Raw genomic sequence first — 24,363 nt, forward strand, 5'->3', positions numbered from 1 at the left:
AACCACACGGGTTTGTACCATGGGTTTTACTGCAAAGTGGGCATGGGAGTCGCTAGAATCCCATCCACTTTACACTTACTGTAAAATGCCACGATTTTTCCCACAGCATTTCTGCTCCGGGCAAATTGTGGCGTTTCCGACCTGTGGGGCCCTGGCCTTAGAATGAAAATGTGTTTGACCCACTAGGCACAGACATTTCCTTGCTATTCTAGTATGCCTGAACCATGGTTTACTCATCATATTGATCTCCTTGCAACTGAAATGTTATATGTAGGTGCACTAATGTTATCAAGGTGAGTGACATAAATGTCAAGAAAGTGGTAAACTACAGGGTTAAAGCTGATATGAATATTTTATACTATATTCAGCTAAGTGTCTGTATTTTATGACTATGGCTACATACACATTACAGAATACAATACCTTTGTTCCCCTAGAAATAGGTGGCCAATACATTTCTATTTTGACATGTTTTTAATAATGCATGTGGCATGTACAGTAACCCATGTGCAGCCCAGAGAACATGAAACCATTAAGGCTGTTTCCGCTAGTCGTGTAGCAAGCTTTTATAACACATCAGTAATTGTTTTACCCCCGTCCATTAAAATGACCAGACCAATTATTAGAAGCCAGATATCTGAAAGTTTCCACGCCTGTGCAGTGTATCTAAAAGAACACAGGATTTCTATAGAACTGCTCTATTTGCATGGTAACACAATGAGATTAATGTCTGGCTCCAGGCACAGTCTGTTTAATAAGACAATCTCCAGTGCTAGGCTGCTATTATTTACTGCCTTGGAACAACACAGTTTTCCGGTATCACCATTCACCCAAGAACAACATTCGCCTGAGAGAAGTCTCTGTTGTTACCTGTACAGCAAAATCAATCAGTCCATTGATGTTGAGGGCAGGCTCCATTAAATCAAATATAAGTTGGACATGGTGAGCCAAGGGAAGATGGTAAGAAGTCCCAGAAGCGAAGCTTGTAATTTGTTCCAGCACATTACAAGATATCTGTGAATACAACCAAAGCTCAGAGGCGACATTTCTCAACGACTAATCACTTTACATCACAGGAACACGGCGTGTCTTAGGTAAATATATCTCCTTCTGGAGTAACTCAGCAAAATCTTAAGACTGAAAGTTTCTTTCATATATATATATATATATATATATATATATATATATATATATATATATATATATATATATTATATATTTATTTTTATTTATTAAAATTTTTGTTTAATTCTGATAAATTGTGCATGTTGTTGGATACCTATAAGCCTTACATAGCATATGATATTTTGTTAACACAATGAGACAGAACATTTTATAAGTTAGTCCATAAAAATGTAACATGTACATGTGTTATATGTCGTCCTAAAATCTGCCGATCCTTTGCATGGACCCTTTTACAACATTGTCAGGTGCACAGAACTGTTAAGCCTTGAATAGTTTTTATTGCTTTACCTGTTGCCTACAGATTTATGGATACTTTTTTGCATATGTTGCACTGACCTATAATGTGTTGCATGACCTAGATTGTAATTCATTGTCATTTCTTTTTTTTTTTTTTTTTGCAACAATATTTTTCATATCATACATTTAATGAAGCAGTAACTCGCTCCTTCATGTACATCTGTTTGAGAGATACTAATAGAATTTGCTATAGGTGGTTACATTATAAAACAATCTGTATGTATACGTTCACACAGAGAGTTTGCAGGAAACCAGGCATGTGTTACAGCAGCCTTGTCTGATATATGCAATCAAATTTCAGTCTAAATGTCTTCAACTTATCTGCAGTGTCTGAATATGCCTCTATGTGATACATACTGTATATGGATAGATATAATTATAGAACAGGTCCACTGTGTGCTACAGAGATGCTGAATGTCAATTAAGGTGTATTGCTACTACAGTGGCTTGGATTGTACAAAATGTTATAAATGTTATATTGTGTAGACTAGTGATATAATAAACATATAGTATATAATATATATAATATATTAAACATATTAATGTGTTTCCATGTTAACAGGGTTTGGTGGCAACTCATTTATAATATATGTATCTTGGTGCCCCACTTAAAAAGCTCCACATCACTTGTTGCTAAATGGTATTACTTACAGGGCAATAAGGAAGGATAGTTTTCATGAGTTTCCACATGAATGAGTGGTGCAAACATCCTCAGCTTGCCAGACTCATAACAGTCACATTGTAAATAGCAGGTACCTAATCCCCCATACACATGCACTCATTTTGGCCAAGTTTGCAAGTGTTTATAATGGAAGGAGCCATTTCTCTTATATCTGTTGGAAGAGCCAGGAGCCCCCTATACACATAAGAGTATTGGCTAAACCTGCCTAAATTGGTGGTTCTGTCAGCTGTTTCTTATATTTATGGGCACCTTTAGGCTAAAGCTCCACATTGTGGAAAAGCTGGGGGGGTTTTGTTGCAGATTTTGCTGCTGTTTCTTGAGCCAAAGCCAGGAGTGGTTCAACAGGAATGGGAAATATAAGCCACTCCTGGCTCAAAAAACTGCAGCAAAATCTGCAACAAAAAAAACAAAACAGCAACATGGGGCTCAAGTAGCGAGCCGCAGGTGGGATTCCCTATAGGTATAGGGTTTCCCTATAGGTATAATTGTAGCAGAAAGTCCACGGAGGAAACCGCTGCAAACTTTATGTAAAAACGGCTGGGGGAAAACCGCAATGTGTTGCTGCTGCGTTTTTTCCCACAGCGCTTTTTTACTGCAGGACGCTACATAGAGCATTAGTCTAAAGGGGTTTTTCGGTCCCTAGTGCATGAACTATATTGATGAATAAGACATCAGTATCTGATCTGTGGAGGCGGACACCAAGAAAACAAACAAATCAGCTGTTACAGCAGCCTCCAAGCACTGGAAGTTGTTATAGTGGACGGGGAGCACATGCAGTTTAAGAAGTAGGAGTAGAGCTGCAGCCTCATCCAGTGTATAAAGATGGTTCTGGGACACTGCAGTTCCTATTACTTAGGCTGGTCTTACACGGCCATAATGTAAGTCCGCAAATGGTTTGCAATTGAGGGTTTTCAATTGCGGACACATTATATTCAATGTGGCCTCTTGCACCATCGGATATTTTATCCGTGGTGTGGCCAGGCCGCAACCGTGGTCCGCAATTTATAGGACATGTCCGTAATGGCCGTGAATTGTGGCACTGCACGGACTCGCCCATAGAACTCTATGGGCGAGTGCGGCAGGACACAGACATCTGCGGAGCCTATGTTGCCGATCAGCAACTTGCGGACCGTACATTCAATACAGTCGTGTAAGACCAGCCTTAACTAACAGTAGACTGTATGCTATCCCTATCCACTGCAGCAGCTTTCAGTGCCGGGAGGCTGCTGGAATAGTTTATCTGTGCAGGCTCCAAGTGTTGCACCCTTACAGATCAGATTTTGATGACCTATCCTATCATGTAAATAGGTCATCAGTATGAAATATGTATTGGGGGGAATCCTTTTAATAGTGACATTCCACAATAAAATGATCCAATTTATTACTAACCTTCTTGCTGTACTGTCCCATATATAAATGTACCCGAAGGTGAAATATGAAACCATTGAAGGAAGTTAATTTCTATATTCCTATGTGCACTTTACACCAATAAATTGCAGGACCCATATTGCATGAACATAAGATAGTAATGAATATACCTGAGATGTTACGTGATGTTGATCAAAGTAGGATAAATGCTGCAGTCTAGAAAACGTGCTTTCCAGATTTGGAAATGTCTCTTGCTTGCTTTTTCTCATCCGTCCATCATCACCTATGAAACGTAAAAGAGGTGATATGTTATTCACCATACACAGTGTACATTCCCAAAATGAAGATACCATTGTTTGTGACATTGCTTTTAGATGTCGTACATATCAGCCCATCAGATCAGCTGTTTCTATCCACAATGCCATTCACACTGATGAGCAGTGAACATACTGTATGATATAAGCGACCTAAGCACAATACCACCATATACAGTAGCTGCCTTCTATTAGCTTGCACATAGGAGATCACTATTACTTCGGGAAATTTAGAGGTACTTATGGAAATTGTTCATGAAAAGCTTCTGGGGCCCATATACTGACCATACACGGGTACCCTCGACTGCCCATTTCCGCCACTACTTAACATGGCCTAGTGATGTGCATTATGGGAAGCGTAACCAGAACATTAGGAACCAGAAAGTTATCATAGTGAGGTAATAGCTCATTCACTGCATTATCCCAGCCATGCTGTTAGGGATCTGTTAGAGTTTTATTAATTTTTATTTTACCCATGCTAGGTTCACATCTGCATTGAGTTTTCTATTTGTCAGGTCTGCTTGGGGACCCAAAAAACAGAAACCCAGTCAACTTAAAAAGCGGTTACCTGCGGAACCTCAAACTATACTGGGGTCTCCAGGATTTCTGCCCGAAACATGCAAAAAGAAAAGTCCTGCTTGCATTTTTTAAGTGGAATGGGGAACAGAATCCCCAAATGGTCACCCAATGCAGGTGTAACCGTAGACTTACTCATACAGCACCAACATATTCTGCAGCGCTACAGATATTTTCATCAAGTAGCGCTCACCATCTAAATTCCCTATTAGAATTTCTTTATGGGAGGAAACCCACACAAACACAGGGCTGGATTCGAACCCAAATCAACAGTATTTACCACAAAACCACCTTGCTGGCCTCGCTTCTTATGTGTTTCCAATGACAACCAGCAAAATTGTCAATGTTGCTCTAGAATATAATGCATTCAAAATGCCTCCACATAACATGTACAATTGTACATACTGTACAATCTATTTAAACAGGACGTGACTTGTACTACAATACAGAATTTCAATCACTACAAATAATGACTACCCTAATCCTCAGTATCTCATTCATATTTCATGTCATGTAAACTCCTATCTACTAGATAGCATTAGGAGCTGCCATGAAGACTGACTCCTAGTCCTGAGGACTCAAAGTGAACATGTATACCAGGGTTGTCCATTCATGTGAATAGGCACCGTATGAAGCCATATATATTGTGGCCACCCAAGCCATGTCCTGATTATTGGGGACTTGAACCGCCAAATCTCTAGTAACCTTAATATGAACAGACTGCATTGCTTGCACTAGTTTAGTGTCACTAATAGTGAACTCATATGTTTCGTAAGTAGAACCATCCTAACACTGATAGCAGGAAAGGTTACACACAGGAAAGGGTCTTTCAAAATGCCGCTATTTTAGTTTCCAGTAGACCCACAGTTCCTAAAGAAGTGGCCTTGTTGATCTCATGATGGTCTTGTACAGATCTCTGCGTAGTAGTATATTGCCTTGGTATATTCTTCATTGGTAGAGAAGGATTTATTATAGAATAACAGATAAAACACCCGTCCTCGCGATCACAGTCTAGGTTTATTTGGGATATTTGTTCTGTTAAACATTAGAAAACAGATAGGTTCATTGGGACGCATGTTGTTGCTTTGGCTTAATTTCAGAATAATTAGTCTATGCGGAGTAATATCATTAGCTTCTTCAGCACATGGATCTTAAGACAACCAGTGCACTATGAAACACTATATAAAGGGACATCTGTTCTCTACAATGTCACTAATGTTCTGTAAATGTTCTAGTGTGAAGCACATGTAAGACGTGACTATCCAAAGGCTACACGAGTCTGCTGTGAGAGAAAAAGCAGAGGGAGGGCTATACCGGCTTTAGAATATCAAGATAATGGTAAAATTGGAAATTTCTAGATTTGCGCGCGCCCCCCCCCCCCTCCCCCATACAGGGTATCTGGGGACTGAAACTTACAGGCTTCTGACCCAGGTTCTGCATGTTCAGAACCTTGACTTTCCAGGCTGGTTCTTCCCCTGGACACTTATCACCCTCTCCTCCCTCCTCTTCCTGTTTTGGGGCATGATGTATATTGTGGAGGCTGGCAGACTTGCTCATTGTAATAGCAAAGACAGCCTTCTTTTCTGTAACTGCTGATGAACAGAGAAGGGGGTGGCTAGAAATATTATTTTGTGATATAATATCATAGAATTGTCTTGAAAAGCTTATTATCTCCTGACACTCCAGGTGCCCAGTCAAGAGGAAAGGTAAGGGAACATATATCTGTAGTATATTTCTGTCAAACTATGAAGACAGAGTTTGATAATGCTCATAGCTATTTGCTTCTTTAACCTTAACTAACAGTAGTGTATTAAGAAAATTGCATTCATTATTCCATGAAACACCAAGCTAACTGAACCACAGAATATACCGCTTCAATGACTGTAAGGGTGTGGGCGGTATATAGTTGAATTGAGCCTCTGTTACCTCCGAACAACCAGATGGGTAAGTTTTGATTCAGCAAAAATTAGAGTCCCAATAATACGGTTATGCTTAATGATTTCTATGTAAACTACTTCAGTGTACAGGGCCATGCAGACCGGTGTATCCTATGGCAATCTTATCTAAATTCCCCTTAATATTTGCTTCAGCTTCATGTCTTCAGTTTTACCCTAGATATGTAACTCACTATATATTGCTGTCAGTATTATTAATGTGGTATCTGCTTCTACAAGCCTATTGAAGTCAATACTTTCTTGTATATATATCCTGTGCAATATACCATGTAAGGTGCACTGTAAACACTGGCTTTATAGCTGGTATTGACAATTATGATGGATGGAGGAATATGCACAACTTAAATATCAATTCACACCAAATGTAATGTGTGTATCCAAGATAATAAAGTGTATAAGGATAATGTATCTGAAATGTAATATAAACCAGAAAGGTATTGGTTATCATCAGTGTGGAAGTCAGTAGAGATAGTGAAGAGTACACGGTTTAAAGAGAGTCAACCATTAGTGTTAGTAGTGTAGGACTTAGCTTCTCAACCTCTCCTATGGGGATCCCAGGGCAGGGCCATGGCCCTATAGCAGCATGGATCTGTCCACGGTCAGCCATCCTGGATCATGCAATACAGCCAGCATTTAAAGAAGACCAAGTGACACACATTAAGCGCTGATATCCTGAGAATTTTAATCCTTTGTTTCATTCTAAATAAAAGCAAAGTTGGCAGTATCGCTGTATGACAGCACACAGAGACCCCTCCCTATAGGAAGCACAGTGTTACCAACCATTTGGCCAGTAGACCAAAATTTGCACTTATACCTTTGGAACGGCTAGAAGAGTTTTGATAAACAAGACACTAAAATACTTGGGGTGACAGTGCCCATCAGATGACATAGGTCCTTGGACTTTTCAGACTACAAAGGTGATAGCATTAGAGCTGGGGTCCCCAGACAGCTTCATGGGAACAAGGCTAGCTGTTATTGGTTTTCTTTTATTTGTATGTATTATATTGGGGGGCATTAGACTATGTAATGGGCCTCTAAGGAGGTATTATATTGTGTCAGGGGTACTAAGTTGGCATTATACGGTGAGAGAAGCCACTAAGAGGGCATTATACTATGTTGGGGCATTATATTGTATAGGGGTCATTAAGAGACATTATATTGTGTGGAGTCACTTAGAGGACATTATATTGTATGAAGCCATGTAAGGAACACTATATAGTGTGTGGGACCACAGAAGTATATATATATATATATATATATATATATATATATATATATATATATATATATAGTGTGTGTGTGGGACCACGTAGGGGACATTATACTATGTGGTGGGCAGTAAAGAGGCATCATCACTGTGTGTTATAAATTGTAGGATACCATTACTGTTTTGGGGGACAAAGGGACTAAGTAGAAATGCAAGTGTCAAAGGGGACATGGGCAGGGTTAGGCTCATAGCTCAACACAAAAATATTCATGGTGGCGCATTGCTTGCTCCGTCACACTTGCCTGTCTTTGTGTTCTCTGATAGTTAGGAGGTGGGGGTTGGGCACTTATGAATCTGGCCCCAGCAATGTGTTAAAATTGGACCTGTCACATCTACAGGGTGCCTGCATTGTACTAATCAGGCAATTTTAATCATCATAATTTTGGGTCTATTTTTCTACAATTCACACAATTTAAGGGGCATTTGGCTTAGGAACTTTGAGAAATGCTGGTTTGGAGATTTGATGGTTATATTTTATTTTTATTTTTATTTTTTTTTTATAATGTAGATTGTGAGCCCCACATAGAGCTCACAATGTACATTTTTCCCTATCAGTACGTCTTTTTTGGAATATGGGATGGAAATCCATGCAAACACGGGGAGAACATACAAACTCCTTGCAGATGGTTTTTTTCCCTTGGTGGGATTTGAACACCAGGACTCCAGCGCTGCAAGGCTGCAGTGCTAACCACTGAGCCACCGTGTGGCCCCGATGGTTATATTTTAGTGCCCCTACCATCCTATCAGTTGGCATACAATACCTTAACCTTACACATTATATGTACTATACTTGAGAATAACCAGAATAATACAGTAAAAAATGCAGATTACAAGAACATTCTATATATGATATGCAATGTGTGGCATGGTGTACAGTAACAAACACTTATATATCATAAGGAGGTGAATTGAGGTTGTAATTGACACTCATCAACAGCCCTTTAAACTATGTCAAAGAGCAAACTGAGTCTCATCCCTTATCTTAAAATAGATATTTTTAGACATCAGAACCCTATGTAAGTGTTTTATGTAGCAGTCCTATATAATACCAGCAAGTTGTAGAATGGAAATCACAACACTAGTGAATGTATAAATGTTAACCAGTAGAAATGAGTGAATGGTGTTCGATCGAATTGGTATTCGATTGAATATCAGGCTGTTCGAGATATTCGATTTCAATCAAATACCACGCAGCAAATGCACTAAAAATTTGTATCCCCTCCCACCTTCCCTGGCGCATTTTTTGCACCAATAACTGCGCAGGGGAGGTGGGACTGGAACTACAACAATGTAGGCATCGAAAAAAAATTCGGAAAAAGTAATTGGCTGGCTAAATGACGTGACCTCCACTGTATATGAATGGTGGATTTCAGATTCGGTTCATATGAGACTGTGAACTATGTGAATGTGAGACAGGGATAGATGTACAGGCAGGGTTAGCTAGGGATTACCTTTATTTAGGTAGGAATGTTACTCAAACAGCTCTTTGGGGCTCTATCTCATGGCAGCCCATTATATGCTAGTCAGGATCCCTGTCAGCTTGCGTTATGCGGGAGCTGAATTTCTCATAGGAATGCAATGCCCAGCGTTGATTGGCCGAATGCCATACAGTTTACAGCATTCGGCCAATCAACGCTGGTTCTGCCGGAGGAGGTGGAGTCTAAGATCGATCCACAGCAGTCTCCATTGTGGTCCGATCTCAGATGTAGCAGAGTTAACACAGCTCTGCTACATATCAGGTATAGTAGAGTTTACATAGCGCTGCTACATCTCAGATGTAGCAGCGTTGAGCGCACATCTCTGCTACATCTCAGGTATAGCAGAGCTGAGCGGGAGCTGACTTCTTCCCATTGGAATGCATTGATCAGCGTTGATTGGCCGAATGCCATATAGTGTAAAGCATTCGACCAATCAATGCTGGTTCTGCTGGAGGCTCATCTGTGAGGAGGTGGAGTCTAAGATCAGACCACAGCAGTCTCCATTGTGTTCCGAGATGTAGCAGAACTGTGCGCTGAACACTTCTACATCTGAGATGTAGCAGAGCTGTGTCAACTCTGCTATACCTCAGATTGAACCACAATGGAGACTGCTGTGGACTGATCTTAGACTCCGCCTCCTCACAGATGAGCCTCTGGCAGAACCAGTGTTTATCGGTCAAATGCTGTACACTGTATGGCATTCGGCAAATCAACGCTGGTCAATACATTCCTATGGGAAAAAGTCAGCTCCTGCATTATTAGTGGCATAATGCAGGGACTTGGGCATGTTAGATGCCCCCAGACATGCTTCCCCTGCTGTTCCAGCTGCATTCCAGAGAAGTTGTCATCATTTGCTGAGGTGTAATAGTGGAGTTAGTGACTCTCCTGAGTCTAATAGTGGCTTCCCCTGAAACTAAGCTTTTTTTCCCCATAGACTATAATGGGATTCAATATTCATTCTTTAGTCAAATATTGATGGGCTATTCGAAACGAATATCGAATATTTCACTGTTCGCTCATCTCTAGTAACCAGCGCTTCCTATTGTTACTTTCCCTTCTGATACATATATGGCTACATGAATGTATCCAATAAAAGGACTTACCAACAGATTCACTTGTGCCATTTGTATTCAGGATCTTTAAGAGATCTTTGGTAAGTTTCCGAAGTTGATGTCTGGCTTCATCTCTCTCTCGACCTACTCCATATAGTAGGATCATTCTCTGGTTACATTCATGACTTGAGGACGCTTCCTGTAAGTGAAAATAGGGGTTAATTTAACAAACTAGTCACACAGTCATTGTTACAACATTGCAGACAGGTTTGTAGTTTGGTTTCTTTCATACAATCAACAGCAGCATACATGGTATGTTACAGAACTGAGATAATGCACATAGCAATGTACAGAGATAGTATACACAGTAAATGTCACAGCACAGAAATAACACACCCAGTGTCCTTGCAGTACCATGTATACATGGTGTACAGTACCATATGCATACAGTGAGGTGACCGTACAAGGATAATTTACATAGTGAAATCACAGCGCAGAGTACACTCTGACATCACAGAGAAAAGTAACTATAATGATGTCACATGCAGGCATAATAATAAGAAATGATGTAATGGAGGCACATTCAGTTTTCCACATCCCCTTCCACCATCAAAGTTTCCACTAGTCACCGTAGGTTTCAGTGGAAATGGACCCATTAGTTGTTGGACGTCTGCTAGGTCTACTACCCTGGTAGTTACTTTTATGCATGTTACTATTGATGCAGGAGTCTGGTTGTTCCGGAAAGTGTGAACAAGGAGTTTAGATCCAGCTAGTAAATGAATTACAAATTTATCTTCCAGTAAATTGTTAAATGGTTTACTTAAGATAACACTGAGCGGACTAAAAGTAAGATTTCATAAACTTTATCAATGGGTCTCCCTTGTTGCTAAGACTAAAACACAAAGCAATAAAAAATAGTAACACATTCTGTAAAGCAGTTATTACTAGTTTATTTAGTATTTCTCTTGATGTCATAAACCATGTAAAGGATTATCTAAAGTGTAGATGCCATCCCAACTCTGGACAGGAGAAAGAAAGGTCTAGAATGATGGATTTCAAAATGTTCGATCCATTTTTCTCAAAGCAATAGAATCACTCCCCAGAATGACAGTATATAGAAGGGCCAGAAGACTATAGCTCCTGAGCAGTGGCGTAAATACCACGGTAGCAGCTGCTGCAGGGCCTTAGGCTGGTGGGACTCTGCTTTTTTTTTTTTTTTTTTTTTTTTTTTTTAATTCTCAATAGGCCGTTACCTGTTGGATAACCTCAGCAGGTATTGGACCCTATTTACTGATCAGTCCCCACTCCTGCTCACGGCTGCCTTTGATTCCCCTTCTGTCCCATGTCAAGTTGCTGGAGCCCCCTGGAGAGCAGAAATGGAAGCAGAGGTGTCTGAGCAGAAGTGGGGATCGGTAATAATGATCAGAGGCTCAGGGGAGGTGAGAGAACATAAAAAACAGTGTTACTCACCTTTCCTGCACTCCGGCATTTGCAGGCAGTCTTTGGGCCTCTTTGGTGATGTCCCAGACATTATGTGGGCCACGCCGGCATCATTATGTGCTGTGATGCCAGGAAGGCTCACGTGAGGTGTGTACCAACATTGAAGAGAGCGGAAACTAGCATGGAGTGCGCTGGAACCAAGGATAGGTACCATTGTTTTTTATGTTTGCATCCTTCCCTGAGTCTCCAATTATTATACTCTGGGATCTGAAAAGACTCCAGTGTGTAATAATTGTTCATAGGTGGTCCACAATGGGGCATAATACTTTGTGTAGGGGCAACTATGGGGCATAATACTGTGTGCAGAAGCCATTATGGGGCATAATAGTGTGTGCTGGGGCCGCTATGGAGCATAATAGTGTGTGCAGGGGCCATGGTGGGACATAATACTGTGTGCAGGGGCCACTGTTGGATATTATACTGTACGGACAGGCCGCTTTGGAACATTTACATCATGTTTGGAGGGACCGCTATGGGACAGTATACTGTCTGGAGGCCATTTTGGGACATTATACTTTGTGTAATTGGAGTGTTATACTGTGTGGGGACCAGGAAAGGGGGCGCTATGCCGTGGGAGGCCCAAGTCAAAAATTTGCTGGGGGCCTAGTCTTTGCTGGTTACGCCACTGTTCCTGAGATTATTTAATTTTTAAATGAAGATGTATCTGCCTACTACTTGAAATTTTCATGGCAACAACCTTCCTGGTTGAGATTACAGCATTTACAGACAGCAGTTTTTTATCCTGAAATTCTAAAATGGTTAAGACACATATATTCAGCTACCATAAGATGAAAACAGTTGACTCATAAGCATTATCAGAGTGTGTACAGCTTAAATTTCTCAAGAAAAAGATATCAGTGAAAGTGTTGTCAAAGACAAATCATTCCCTCCTAAAACCATTTTATACAATAAGTCAAGCAATTGGCGGTGATGTCACTTTAATACATCAGTTACAGGACATTGCACAACACATATAAGTGTAACTGAGTTATTGCGGTCAATGCAAATATTAAGTATAGTATGGGCGTATTTAGAGAAGTGATGCATAAAAATGTTAAAGATTCAGTATGGGGCAGAGAGATTTTTTGCCATCCTCTTCCTGTTGCACCCTGTGTCACATTTCATTATATGAGTCATATTACTGAAGCCACCCATTCCCTTTAGTCTAAATTTTATTAGTAGATTAAGCTGAAAGGATTTTCTTATAATTGCCTTTATAAGATTTTGATCAGAATGAATACCCAGCAGTAGAAGAAATATAGCACACAGCTTGTGAGAGGGGGGGGGGAATGCTATGGTCTCCCATAAAACAGAAGTTGGCGTCAACTTTGTATCTATTTGTCCAATGCACATCAATGCACATCAATGCTTGAGCTGACATTACTTTATGCTTGAGTAACACATGGATGTTGTTGATGTTTTTTTTTATGGATGTCACTCAGACATTTAATAAAAATTAAACTGGTTGAAAACTGGAAGTTGGGATCCTAATAAATCTAATACAGAAGCCGCCTGCTGACAAGTGACCACGCATGAAGCTCTAAGAGAAAACCTGTCAGCTCTCCTGACATATCTGCTTTAGTACTGTAAGTCTAGTGCTCCCCATGAAATGGTTATGAAGCATTATTTCTGGGAACTCGGTTGCGTTCCATTCCACTTATTTCTTCCAAGAAATATATGAATGCATTGACAACTGGTCATCTTCAACTGGCTGTGTTCTTACATTGATCAATTGGAGACCCATCCCTTTAGAGATATTGCACAAGTTTTCAACTTAAAGAGTCTCTTCCATCACCTCCACCAAATCCAGTTTTTACTATCTGTTAATAGGCGCCGCCATGGATTCCAGTATAGTTGGAATATTTTCTGTAGCCCATTGCAGCTAGTTTTGGTGCCTAGTTTTGGTGCAGCTAGTTTTGGTGCCTAATATGCAGGGTCTGTAGGGTAGGTACTGTCAGATGGGCAGTGTCAGGCAAGAGCAGTCAAGGGGCTGTGATTCAGAGAAGCAATTGGAGGTGGAGGGGCTCAGAATTCAGAATCGCACGCCTTGTCTGCTCCTGCCTGACAAAACTTGACAGTATAGAATCTAAATAGTATATCAGGCATCAAAACTAGCTGCACTTATTGCTCTGGAGCAGTGGGGGCTACGGAAAAAAATCTAAGAGTCAGAATCAGTAGTGCAGCGTCTATTAAATGATGTGAACAGCTGGACTTGGTGGAGGTGATGAAGGATCCTCTTTAATAATAGATTTTCAGGAGAAATAATAGAGCCATAACCAATGGTGAGTTTTTGGAAAATATGCATCATGAGTTGTGGGTAAGACATGTATTTGCTAAAATAAACAGGAGATCTGAGAGAACTTTTTTTTTCTGAAAACATTTTGTAAAGGTTAGTGGGCGTTCACACTGCTACTGCTGTCCACCCAGGGGTTTATGTCCTCAATCTCGGAGAACCTGGATAGGGGGTGGCTTGCCAGCGGTAGTGTGAACGCCCCCTTAGTGTTAGCCGCAGCAGTTGAGCACCGACATTGCAGATCCTTGAAAGATTGTAATTTCATTTTATACAGCATATTGTATACAGTGTGTACAGTTTAGATACTATAGTGTTATGTTCATAGCGCTTGAACACAATTTTGTTAACCAAATGGTGACATTTTATTTTGGAAGAATATTAATTAGAATACAGACTTCACTAAATGGTTTCAAGATGAGCATACACATCAATATTTATAGAGAGGGGATTACTGTATAAATGGATATTTGCTCAATTTAATTACTGTTTCAAAGTAAACATATGAAGCCAAGTATGTAAACAAAGCAGAGAGCATCTGCCATTAACTCTTCTCTAGCCTGGGGTGTACCTTCATAATAAAGTATTGTGCATTGGTCTCTATTAATTGGATAGAATTTATAAGCAGAAAGAACTTGTGCTGCAACCTACAGACATTGTGCATACATTCTAATCAAGACATCTATGCCAATTCTTTGCACTGGATCCAGCAAAGTTCAAAGACTATGTTCCTCACAAATATGAAACTTTAGCCTGTCATTGTTTTATGGTGTAATGATATGGTAAAAAAAATAAAATAAAATTACATTTCAGGGTACCCACCAGTGCAAGGGCTCGTTTTGTCCCTAGAGGTACTATATGATTGTAGAAGAAAGAATACGCCTGAAGGGCAGCTCCTTTCTTTTTGCCGCTAGCAGAAAAAAAGGACGCTAGCGGTCTACATAGACCACCATTGTGAGGGGGTGGATTATGACGTGGATTTCGCGCCAAAATCCACCCCCTCTTGCCCCATGTGAACAGCGCCTAAATGGGAGCTGAGCTATAACAGCATTGCTGGGCCACACTACACAGTGTACGGTATTGCTTGCTTGGGGCTATGATGTGCTAAGAACAGGAGATGATGGGTGTTGGACCCTCACTGATCTCATACTCAGGACCTTATTATAAGGATAAGTCTATTCTATATCTAATACTCCCAACTACAGATGGTGCAGTTACTTAAGATATATATATTATGTGGGGTCCCACCATACTTTTCCCCCAAGGGTTTCCAATAACCTTAATCTGGTTGGTTGTGAATATTATTTGTGCATCCTGATTTATTTAGCATGGCATACAATTGCACATGGGATGTTCTAAATATTAAGGAACTTTCTCAATTTTTTTTTTTTTTTTCAGCTAAGTTCGTAAAAGCAGAAGTATGTATGTCTTCATCTGGAACAGAAACTAAAAGATAAACTTTTACAGTCCCATACAATTCTATAGGATACACGCCTCACATATGATTAAATCCTGAAGTAGTCGCTCTGTGCTTGAAGAACTAAACTCTGGTTATTTCTATGGAAGACTCTTTAGACAACATTTACGTTATGGCTTTCTGGATGAAAACAAAGGGAAAAATCCTGAATCCGTGACTGGCTTAGCAGAATTGTTCCAACAAGACAGCAAAAACTGTAACCATGGACTATTCAGGTGGGTGAATTTACTATCACTACAAAATCTAAAGTAAAATTCTTGGCTGATGTAGGAAACATGGAGTTTTAGACAAACGCTAAGTCACAGTATATTTGGTTTAGTGTACTCGTGTATTGGAAAATTTGGGTGACCAGAAGTCTTCTTTTCTTTATTATCTAATAACTCAATTTCCTACAACTTAATTCTGGTTACTCAATTCTAACCACATGGAAATGATCCATCATAGTAGATAGTATCTAGTATTTAGGAGGAAACTGACTGATGCCGCGTCTCTGATTGGTGCATGCTATAGAGCTTTCTATATCCAAATACTAGTGATAGTCCATACAATTAAAGTTAGGGCTCCTTCACACGGGGGGCGGTGGGGCGGATTTTGACCATATTTTGATTCGGGGGAGCCAAGTCAAAATATGGTCAAAACCCGCCTGCCACGATGTCGCAGTCGCAGCTTCCCCCACCCCAAAGTCGGCTCAAATGAATGGGCCGACGCTGGAGGTTGCGGCTGCCAGGCGGAAGTCACGGCTCAGCGAGTCGCGGCTTCCGCCTGAAGAAAGGGCAGCTCGCTTCTTTTTTTCCACTATCGGCAGCTGCCGATAGCGGAAAAAAGAACGCTAGTGTTCTCCATAGACCACCATTGTAAAGGGGCGGATTATGACGTGGATTCCGCTGTCAAAATCCACCCCTTTGGCCCCATGTGAACTAGGCCTTACTTAAAAGGAACCTATTAGGTGAATTTGGGATACTAAACCACCAATATATCTTTATGGACCAGCGGTTTAGTGTTTCAAATTTCAATATATTATGCCTGTCTGTACTAGATGTTATGCCTTAATACTTACCAAAAGATGAGTCAAATGTTTTTTATTGAACTCACTGCTGATGCTCCCAATATATGTGCAGTTGGCCACTGAAGCCAGGACAGTGCTCAACGTCTGGTGAATGATCATTGTAACTGAAGCATGATGCCCTGGATTTTTTGGAGAACAGCGTATAAACTTGACATAAGTTGGTTTTTTTTTCCATGAGACACTCCTGCCATGAACAAACATACTATAGGGAAAAATATGGGTCACTAAACCATGGCTCCATAAAGACCAGCTGGTGGTTTGATGTCGCAAATGCATCCATCAGCTTCTCTTTAATCATAAATCTCCCAAATTAAAAAAATAAAGGGTATTTTCAATATTTCTATACTTCACTTTTTATCATAGCATCCATAGGGGTTGTCCAGCAGTTTTTCTAGAAACCTGAATGACAAATTAGTTGCAGGCTAAGGCTTCACATTGTGGAAACACGGCGGAGAAAAACGATTTTCAGTTCCAGCAGAGTGAATGAGTTTTTGTATAATCTCATCCAAACAGAGTGGAAAAAATGCTTCAGAAATGCTGAATTTTCTAAGACAGATTTTTTGAAAAACACAGCATGTTAATTTTACCGGCAGAAACAGCATTTTTCCCATAGACATATATGCGGTGGGAAATGTCAAATGCAACAGAAAAGCTTTGAAAATTACGAACTTTTTTTGCTGTGTTTTTCTTGTGCTTCCTCTGCATTTTCTCCATTACCTCTCCATTCACTATCTATGGGACTAAATGGAGATAACTGGTTACAACACTATATGTTCTAACCCTTCTCAGCATACAGGAAATGCTCATCAGTGATTGGCTGAGCAGTATGTCCTGCATGATGAGAGGGACCATTGGCCGGATGACCCCTTTAAGCATATTGAGCTGCCTTATGAAACATTGGTCCAAATTTATTGAAAACGTTCCATATCTGTAAGTTTTACATTTTATCTGAAAGAGTGAAATGATTATTTTAAATTTATTTGGTTAATGTTTTCCAGGATTATGATAATGGGATAAGTCATCAATATTAGATAGGTGAAGGTCTGACAGCCGGCACCCCCAAAGATCTTCTGTTTGTAGAGGCTTTTTTGGGTATTTTTCACTTCTGATTTTGGCTTACAGAATACGGACCAAAATACTTCCATGTGAAAGTCCTTTAAGAATTTGTCTTTCCAAAAAAAGACACTTCAATGTCGATGTCCTCGGTCACTTACATATGGCAGATACTATAAAATACATTTTCTAAATGATGAAAGTAATATTTAGAAGGGAATTTCCACTATTTATAGGGATCTGTGTAAAATTAAAGTTGTAGAGAAACTGAACTATTTTATATTGTGGGAAAAATAATAATCTATTATGCATGTGCAGAGCTAAGACACTCTCCTTGAGAAGAAATACCCTGCAATATGATATCCAATCACATAGAATCTTGCAGAAAAAAAATCTCAGTATGCCTCTATGACATTATAGGCTCTGGTAGGGCTTAATAGAGCTCAGAAGGCATACAAGGTCATAACGTAGTAATATTCATGATCACTTATGAGCCCTTTTATATAGTACAGGCTGATTATTGCCTGCCCCATGTAACCAGGACATCAGTCAACCAAGAAACAAGGAGATTTGATCACATTTTTATGCCAGATTAAAAATGACCATAGTGCGTCAGAACATCTCCCCATGTAAACAAAGAAGGTCCTACTGACAATATGTAACCACATGGGCGAGAGTCCCTCATACATGCAGAAGTGTAAAGGTCAGATCAACTTATTATATGACTGATCAGCTTGTGTTAAGAGCCTGAAATTGACCTGTGCGAAAGAGCCCTAGGAAAAGAATCTAATAAAAATAATAGTAGATGTGAGAGCTAAGATGTCATTATTATTAGTACTGAACTTACAGTAGTGTTCTGTGCGTAATAATTAATGACCTATCTACAATTCAGAGCCCTCTTCACTATGTACCAAGCACAGCACCATATATTCATATAGAGATTTTACTTGGTATTGCAGTTTAACTTAATTCACTTGAATAGAATCTATGCAGGTCCCTGGTGTCCAAACCCCCCTGAACTTAAATTGATGATCTATCCTATGGCTGCTGGAGATTGCATTCCTCCCAGTAGAAGTGAATGAAGACATGCACACCAGCACTCCATTTATATGGGGAACCTATGGGAAATAGACACCTCCTGTTTACTCAGGAGTCCCAGTAGTTAGGTTCCCAAAAATCTGACATATCCCCTCATATATGGATAGGGGGTAATTGTCCATAGTGGGACAAGTCATTGAAATGAAACTCAGTTGCAAAGGTAATTCTACTCAGCTAAACTGGCTCTCTTTAATTCTCATCCCTCAGACAAATGGTGTTTGTCACTTATTTCTAGTAAGAGGTTTTAGGTTAATATTACATGTAGTAGAATATACAGCAATTTCTCTTCCTTGCCTTTTTCCCTTCTCTTTCCGCCTTAAGTTTTAAGTTTTTGGAATTTGAACATATTATGTAATGTACACAAGTAGATTCTAAAATCATTAAAAATAATTTGCTGAATAAAAAATATAACGTGGCCCTCCACAAAAGTCTAAAAACCGCAACCACACAATGAATCCCTCTGTTATCAGATAAGAGCGCCTTATTGAGCTAATTTTATAATGCTGCTTGTACGGTAAACTTATTATTAAAAGTTTTGTGAATTTAAGAGAACAGGAAAGAGATGTTTTTATATAGAAACTCACAATATCCTGTAGGTTCACCACAATGTGTCACCAATAAACTTCATTATTTTTTTAAACATTTTACAAAACTTTTCAATGATATGCAAAATAGAAGAGAAGTGCAAAGTATCACTCCGAGACTGATCTCCAACACATGTGAGAAGATAAGATGTCAGTGGTCCCCCTGTATTCAATATGGTAGAGCTCAGCAGTTTATAATCAATCACAGTCTTTATAAATGCAAAAAAGTAGATAAGAATGTCGCTGCGGTATCACCAAGTATCAATAAAAATTCTTCCTCTTTCTTCTATTCCTGCAATAAAACATACAGGGAGAGAGATGCATACAGTACATTAAAGCCAACAAGACACCTTGTTTGCTCTGATGTACTGTACTACCTTCTCGACTGCCTCTCACGTGTTGGCCTTTTCATATGGCTTTTGCATACCATTGAAAAGTTTTGTAAAGTATTTAAAAAAAAATAATGAAGTTTATTGGTGATGGTTTATGTGGTGAACCTACAGGATATTGTCAGTTCCTATATAAAACAATCTATTTCTTGTTCACTTAAATTCTCTTAGTTCTGAAAAGTACCTTTATTCCCGAGATGGTTGGGATATTGTATCATAAAAAAAAAAAAGAATAAAAACAAATAAATAGAGCACCTCATACCATCATGTAGCAATACTTATAGGAGGTATTCATCAGGGCCGGTGTATACTACACTGATCTTAATATCCCCTGTGCCTATGAAATATTCACTCTCTTATCATGAGTTATCACTAGTCACCTATTCATTTCAGAGTGGCGCTGCCATTGAAACGAATAGAGCAGGGAGGAGGTGTCTGTGGCGAACATTGCATTCACAACAGGGATAAAACAATCAGGATCAGTAGGAGTCTTTGCCGTCAGACCCCACCAAGCACCAATGTATCCTCTATCCTTCAAGGTTGTGTCTACCTGTCATACAAATATATATATATATATATATATATATATATATATATATATATACATATACATATACAGTCCTATGAAAAAGTTTGGGCACCCCTATTAATCTTAATCATTTTTAGTTCTAAATATTTTGGTGTTTGCAACAGCCATTTCAGTTTGATATATCTAATAACTGATGGACACAGTAATATTTCAGGATTGAAATGAGGTTTATTGTACTAACAGAAAATGCGCAATATGCATTAAACCAAAATTTGACCGGTGCAAAAATATGGGCACCTCAACAGAAAAGTGACATTAATATTTAGTACATCCTCCTTTTGCAAAGATAACAGCCTCTAGTCGCTTCCTGTAGCTTTTAATCAGTTCCTGGATCCTGGATGAAGGTATTTTGGACCATTTCTTTCTACAAAACAATTCAAGTTCAGTTAAGTTTGATGGTCGCCGAACATGGACAGCCCGCTCTCAAATGATCTGAAAACAAAGATTGTTCAACATAGTTGTTCAGGGGAAGGATACAAAACGTTGTCTCAGAGATTTAACCTGTCAGTTTCCACTGTGAGGAACATAGTAAGGAAATGGAAGACCACAGGGACAGTTCTTGTTAAGCCCAGAAGTGGCAGGCCAAGAAAAATATCAGAAAGGCAGAGAAGAAGAATGGTGAGAACAGTCAAGGACAATCCACAGACCACCTCCAAAGAGCTGCAGCATCATCTTGCTGCAGATGGTGTCACTGTGCATCGGTCAACTATACAGCGCACTTTGCACAAATAGAAGCTGTATGGGAGAGTGATGAGAAAGAAGCCGTTTCTGCACGTACGCCACAAATAGAGTTGCCTGAGGTATGAAAAAGCACATTTGGACAAGGCAGCTTCATTTTGGAAACAAAAATTGAGTTGTTTGGTTATAAAAAAAGGCGTTATGCATGGCGTCCAAAAAGAAACAGCATTCCAAGAAAAACACATGCTACCCACTGTAAAATTTGGTGGCGGTTCCATCATGCTTTGGGGCTGTGTGGCCAATGCCGGCATCGGGAATCTTGTTAAACTTGAGGGTCGCATGGATTCCACTCAGTATCAGCAGATTCTTGAGAATAATGTTCAAGAATCAGTGACGAAGTTGAAGTTACGCCGGGGATGGATATTTCAGCAAGACAATGATCCAAAACACCGCTCCAAATCAACTCAGGCATTCATGCAGAGGAACAATTACAATGTTCTGGAATGGCCATCCCAGTCCCCAGACCTGAATATCATTGAACATCTGGGGGATGATTTGAAGCGGGCTGTCCATGCTCGGCGACCATCTAACTTAACTGAACTTGAATTGTTTGTCCAAAATACCTTTATCCAGGATCCAGGAACTGATTAAAAGCTACAGGAAGCGACTAGAGGCTGTTATCTTTGCAAAAGGAGGATCTACTAAATATTAATGTCACTTTTCTGTTGAGGTGCCCATACTTTTGCACCGGTCAAATTTTGGTTTAATGCATATTGCACATTTTCTGTTAGTACAATAAACCTCATTTCAATCCTGAAATATTACTGTGTCCATCAGTTATTAGATATATCAAACAAATGGCTGTTGCAAACACCAAAATATTTAGAACTAAAAATGATTAAGATTAATAGGGGTGCCCAAACTTTTTCATAGGACTGTATATACACACACATACACACACACACACACACACACATCTATATATTCAGGTCCTCCAGCCCTCCCCCTACACAAGCCGTTCACAGCACAGTGCACTCATTGTATTACTGCTACGCAGCTAACCGCATCTCAACCAGCCTAAGCTTTCATATAAGAAACTGGGTAAACTATTTAAAAAAACCATTCCGTTTATTATTATATAGTGGTCAAGAAGATGACTTCTAGATGCAAATACAAGCAGGCTGGTCAATATCTTCCCTCCATGGGCCCCCACCTTCTCAACTTTTTGTGGATGTCTCAGTCAAGAACCACCTTGCAGTGTCTTGCTGCTGCCTGGCACATATCCCTAGCTTACTTAGCCAAGAAAATCTTTGCATAGGCCAATGAGCAGCCCACTGCCAGAACCCCAGGACAGACACAGTGAGAAGTAAAGTCTAGGTAGCAGGCTACTACTAAAAAATGTGTGTTGGTGCAAATTTGGAAACAGTAGTATTTGCAGTTAGCTGTACAGTGGACCCGAGGATGAGTTTTATAGGCAGTCCAATCCAACACTGATAACGGGAATAATAAACAATGCAGCATGTAGAATAGTGTGATACTTCACAGATAGAATATAGGACTAGCACTTCACTCTTGACTATAACAGGCAACCACAGTCTGAATTATTCTATAAGGAAACAACTTCATTTGCCTTTGGGTTTACATAGCTTGAATAAATGGCACTTGGATTATATTACTCAAACTAATTTCCTAGTCTTGTATCTTTTTGGACAAGCAACTTGTGAGATAGCAGTGAAGTTCTAATACAATGATTAGAATGCCCCTATTATAACAATCAAATATGACCCCTGGATCTGCAGTGGGTCTCACATTTTTCATGTTATTTATCAAAGAATGAATTCGTAGTGTTTGCCATCAAATTCATTAGCACAGTGTTTTACATGCAATCTCATGGACTACAAGGTACTATTTGTAGGGTGACAATGTGCCCCTTTCCTACTAGTTCCCTATGTGACTGTATATAATGGTAGGATTATGGGATGTCTGTTCTTGAATCTGTTTTTGAAGTATTGTGTGGAAGAAAAAAACAACAACATAGGGATACTCAAAATCATGTCCCAAACCTATAAAGCTTACCTAGAATTTCTATCAGCCTTACATATTATTTCTGTCATAGAGGATTGCTTTAAATTTACAATGTTCCTCAAAACCAAATTAATTTTTGGATGCTCTGTTTATTTTCTTTTAGGTTATGGAGCTCTCGCAACAACCTTAAAGCAACCCAATATTACTAGTCATGGCGGTAACATCACATGCTCTCGAGACAGCCGGATCAACCAAGTGGTCTTCCCTGTGGCCTACTCGATTCTCTTCATTGCTGGATCCATGATGAATGGCTTAGCGATTGTTGTGTTTTTCCAGTTACCAAGTAAATCTAATTTCATCATTTTTCTAAAAAACTCAGTCATATCTGATACTTTAATGATCATGACTTTTCCATTCAAGATTCTTGGAGATGCAAGACTTGGACTTTGGCCACTGAAAGGATTTGCTTGTAGATTTACCTCAGTGGTTTTCTATTTCACTATGTACATAAGTATTATTTTCCTTGGCCTTATCACTATCGATCGATATAAGAAAACTATAAAACCTTTTGACAACTCCTGTACGAAGAATCTACTTTCGGCCAAGATCTTGTCAGCTGCCATATGGATCATCATGTTTTTTCTCTCGCTACCCAATATGATCTTAACCAACAAGACATTAACACCTAAAAGTGTTCGGAGCTGTGCAAACCTGAAATCTAATTTTGGGCTCATTTGGCATGAAATTGTGAACTACACATGTCAGATCATCTTTTGGGTAACATTTGCTATCATAGTGGTATGCTATCTTCTGATCACTAAAAAGCTATTTCAGTCATATAAAAGGACTAGAACGGAACAAACCCAATGTAGAAAAAGAGTCAATGTGAAGGTGTTTATCATCATTGGGGTGTTCTTCGTTTGTTTTGTCCCATATCATTTCGCAAGGATTCCTTATACATTAAGTCAGACCCGCCATGGGTTCCGCTGCTCGGCTCATTATACTCTGTTCTATGTCAAAGAGAGCACTTTGTTCTTTTCATCCTTAAATGCCTGCTTGGACCCCTTTATCTACTTTTTCCTCTGCAGATCATTCCGAAATTCATTGATCACCATGTGGAGGAGAAAGAGTGCGTGTTTGTCAGCACATACACGCAGGAAGGCAACAAAACGATACAACATAAATAATACTGAAACTAAGATATGAACTATCCAGCAATGAACTTGGTAGTCTTATATAGTGGAACTCTAAGTATGAATATAAATATACTAGTAGTGGGTTAAATAATGTAATATGTAGTATACAGAAACAGATACATATGGAAAAGGTTATTTTCAGAAATACTGTATAGAGGATTATAATTATAAATAACATGGACAACGCACAGTACTTAGGGGCATAGTTAGAGACGGAGGAGAGGGGTCAGGAAAACTAGATGAAG

The 24,363-nt window shown here is 39.5% G+C and overlaps 2 protein-coding genes across 2 annotated transcripts in view; one reads left to right on the plus strand and one right to left on the minus strand.

The window, feature by feature from the left end:
• Positions 1 to 24,363, minus strand: part of MED12L (mediator complex subunit 12L) — a 300,557-nt gene that overhangs the window by 85,307 nt on the left and 190,887 nt on the right. Inside the window, exons 16-18 of the mRNA XM_075268816.1 lie at positions 10,225 to 10,372; positions 3,702 to 3,814; positions 870 to 1,013 (exon numbers count right to left, since the gene is read on the minus strand). Coding sequence (XP_075124917.1) covers positions 870 to 1,013; positions 3,702 to 3,814; positions 10,225 to 10,372 — 405 coding nt within the window. The remainder of the gene's footprint in view (positions 1 to 869; positions 1,014 to 3,701; positions 3,815 to 10,224; positions 10,373 to 24,363) is intronic.
• Positions 1,013 to 24,192, plus strand: P2RY12 (purinergic receptor P2Y12). Its single transcript, XM_075268807.1, has 3 exons — positions 1,013 to 1,093; positions 15,362 to 15,655; positions 23,086 to 24,192. Exons 2-3 carry the CDS (start codon positions 15,643 to 15,645, stop codon positions 24,126 to 24,128), a joined length of 1,056 nt encoding a protein of 351 aa, XP_075124908.1. The 5' UTR covers positions 1,013 to 1,093; positions 15,362 to 15,642; the 3' UTR covers positions 24,129 to 24,192.

The sequence above is a fragment of the Leptodactylus fuscus genome, chromosome 3, assembly GCF_031893055.1.
Source record: "Leptodactylus fuscus isolate aLepFus1 chromosome 3, aLepFus1.hap2, whole genome shotgun sequence".
In the NCBI taxonomy this organism is placed as follows: Eukaryota; Metazoa; Chordata; class Amphibia; order Anura; family Leptodactylidae; genus Leptodactylus; species Leptodactylus fuscus.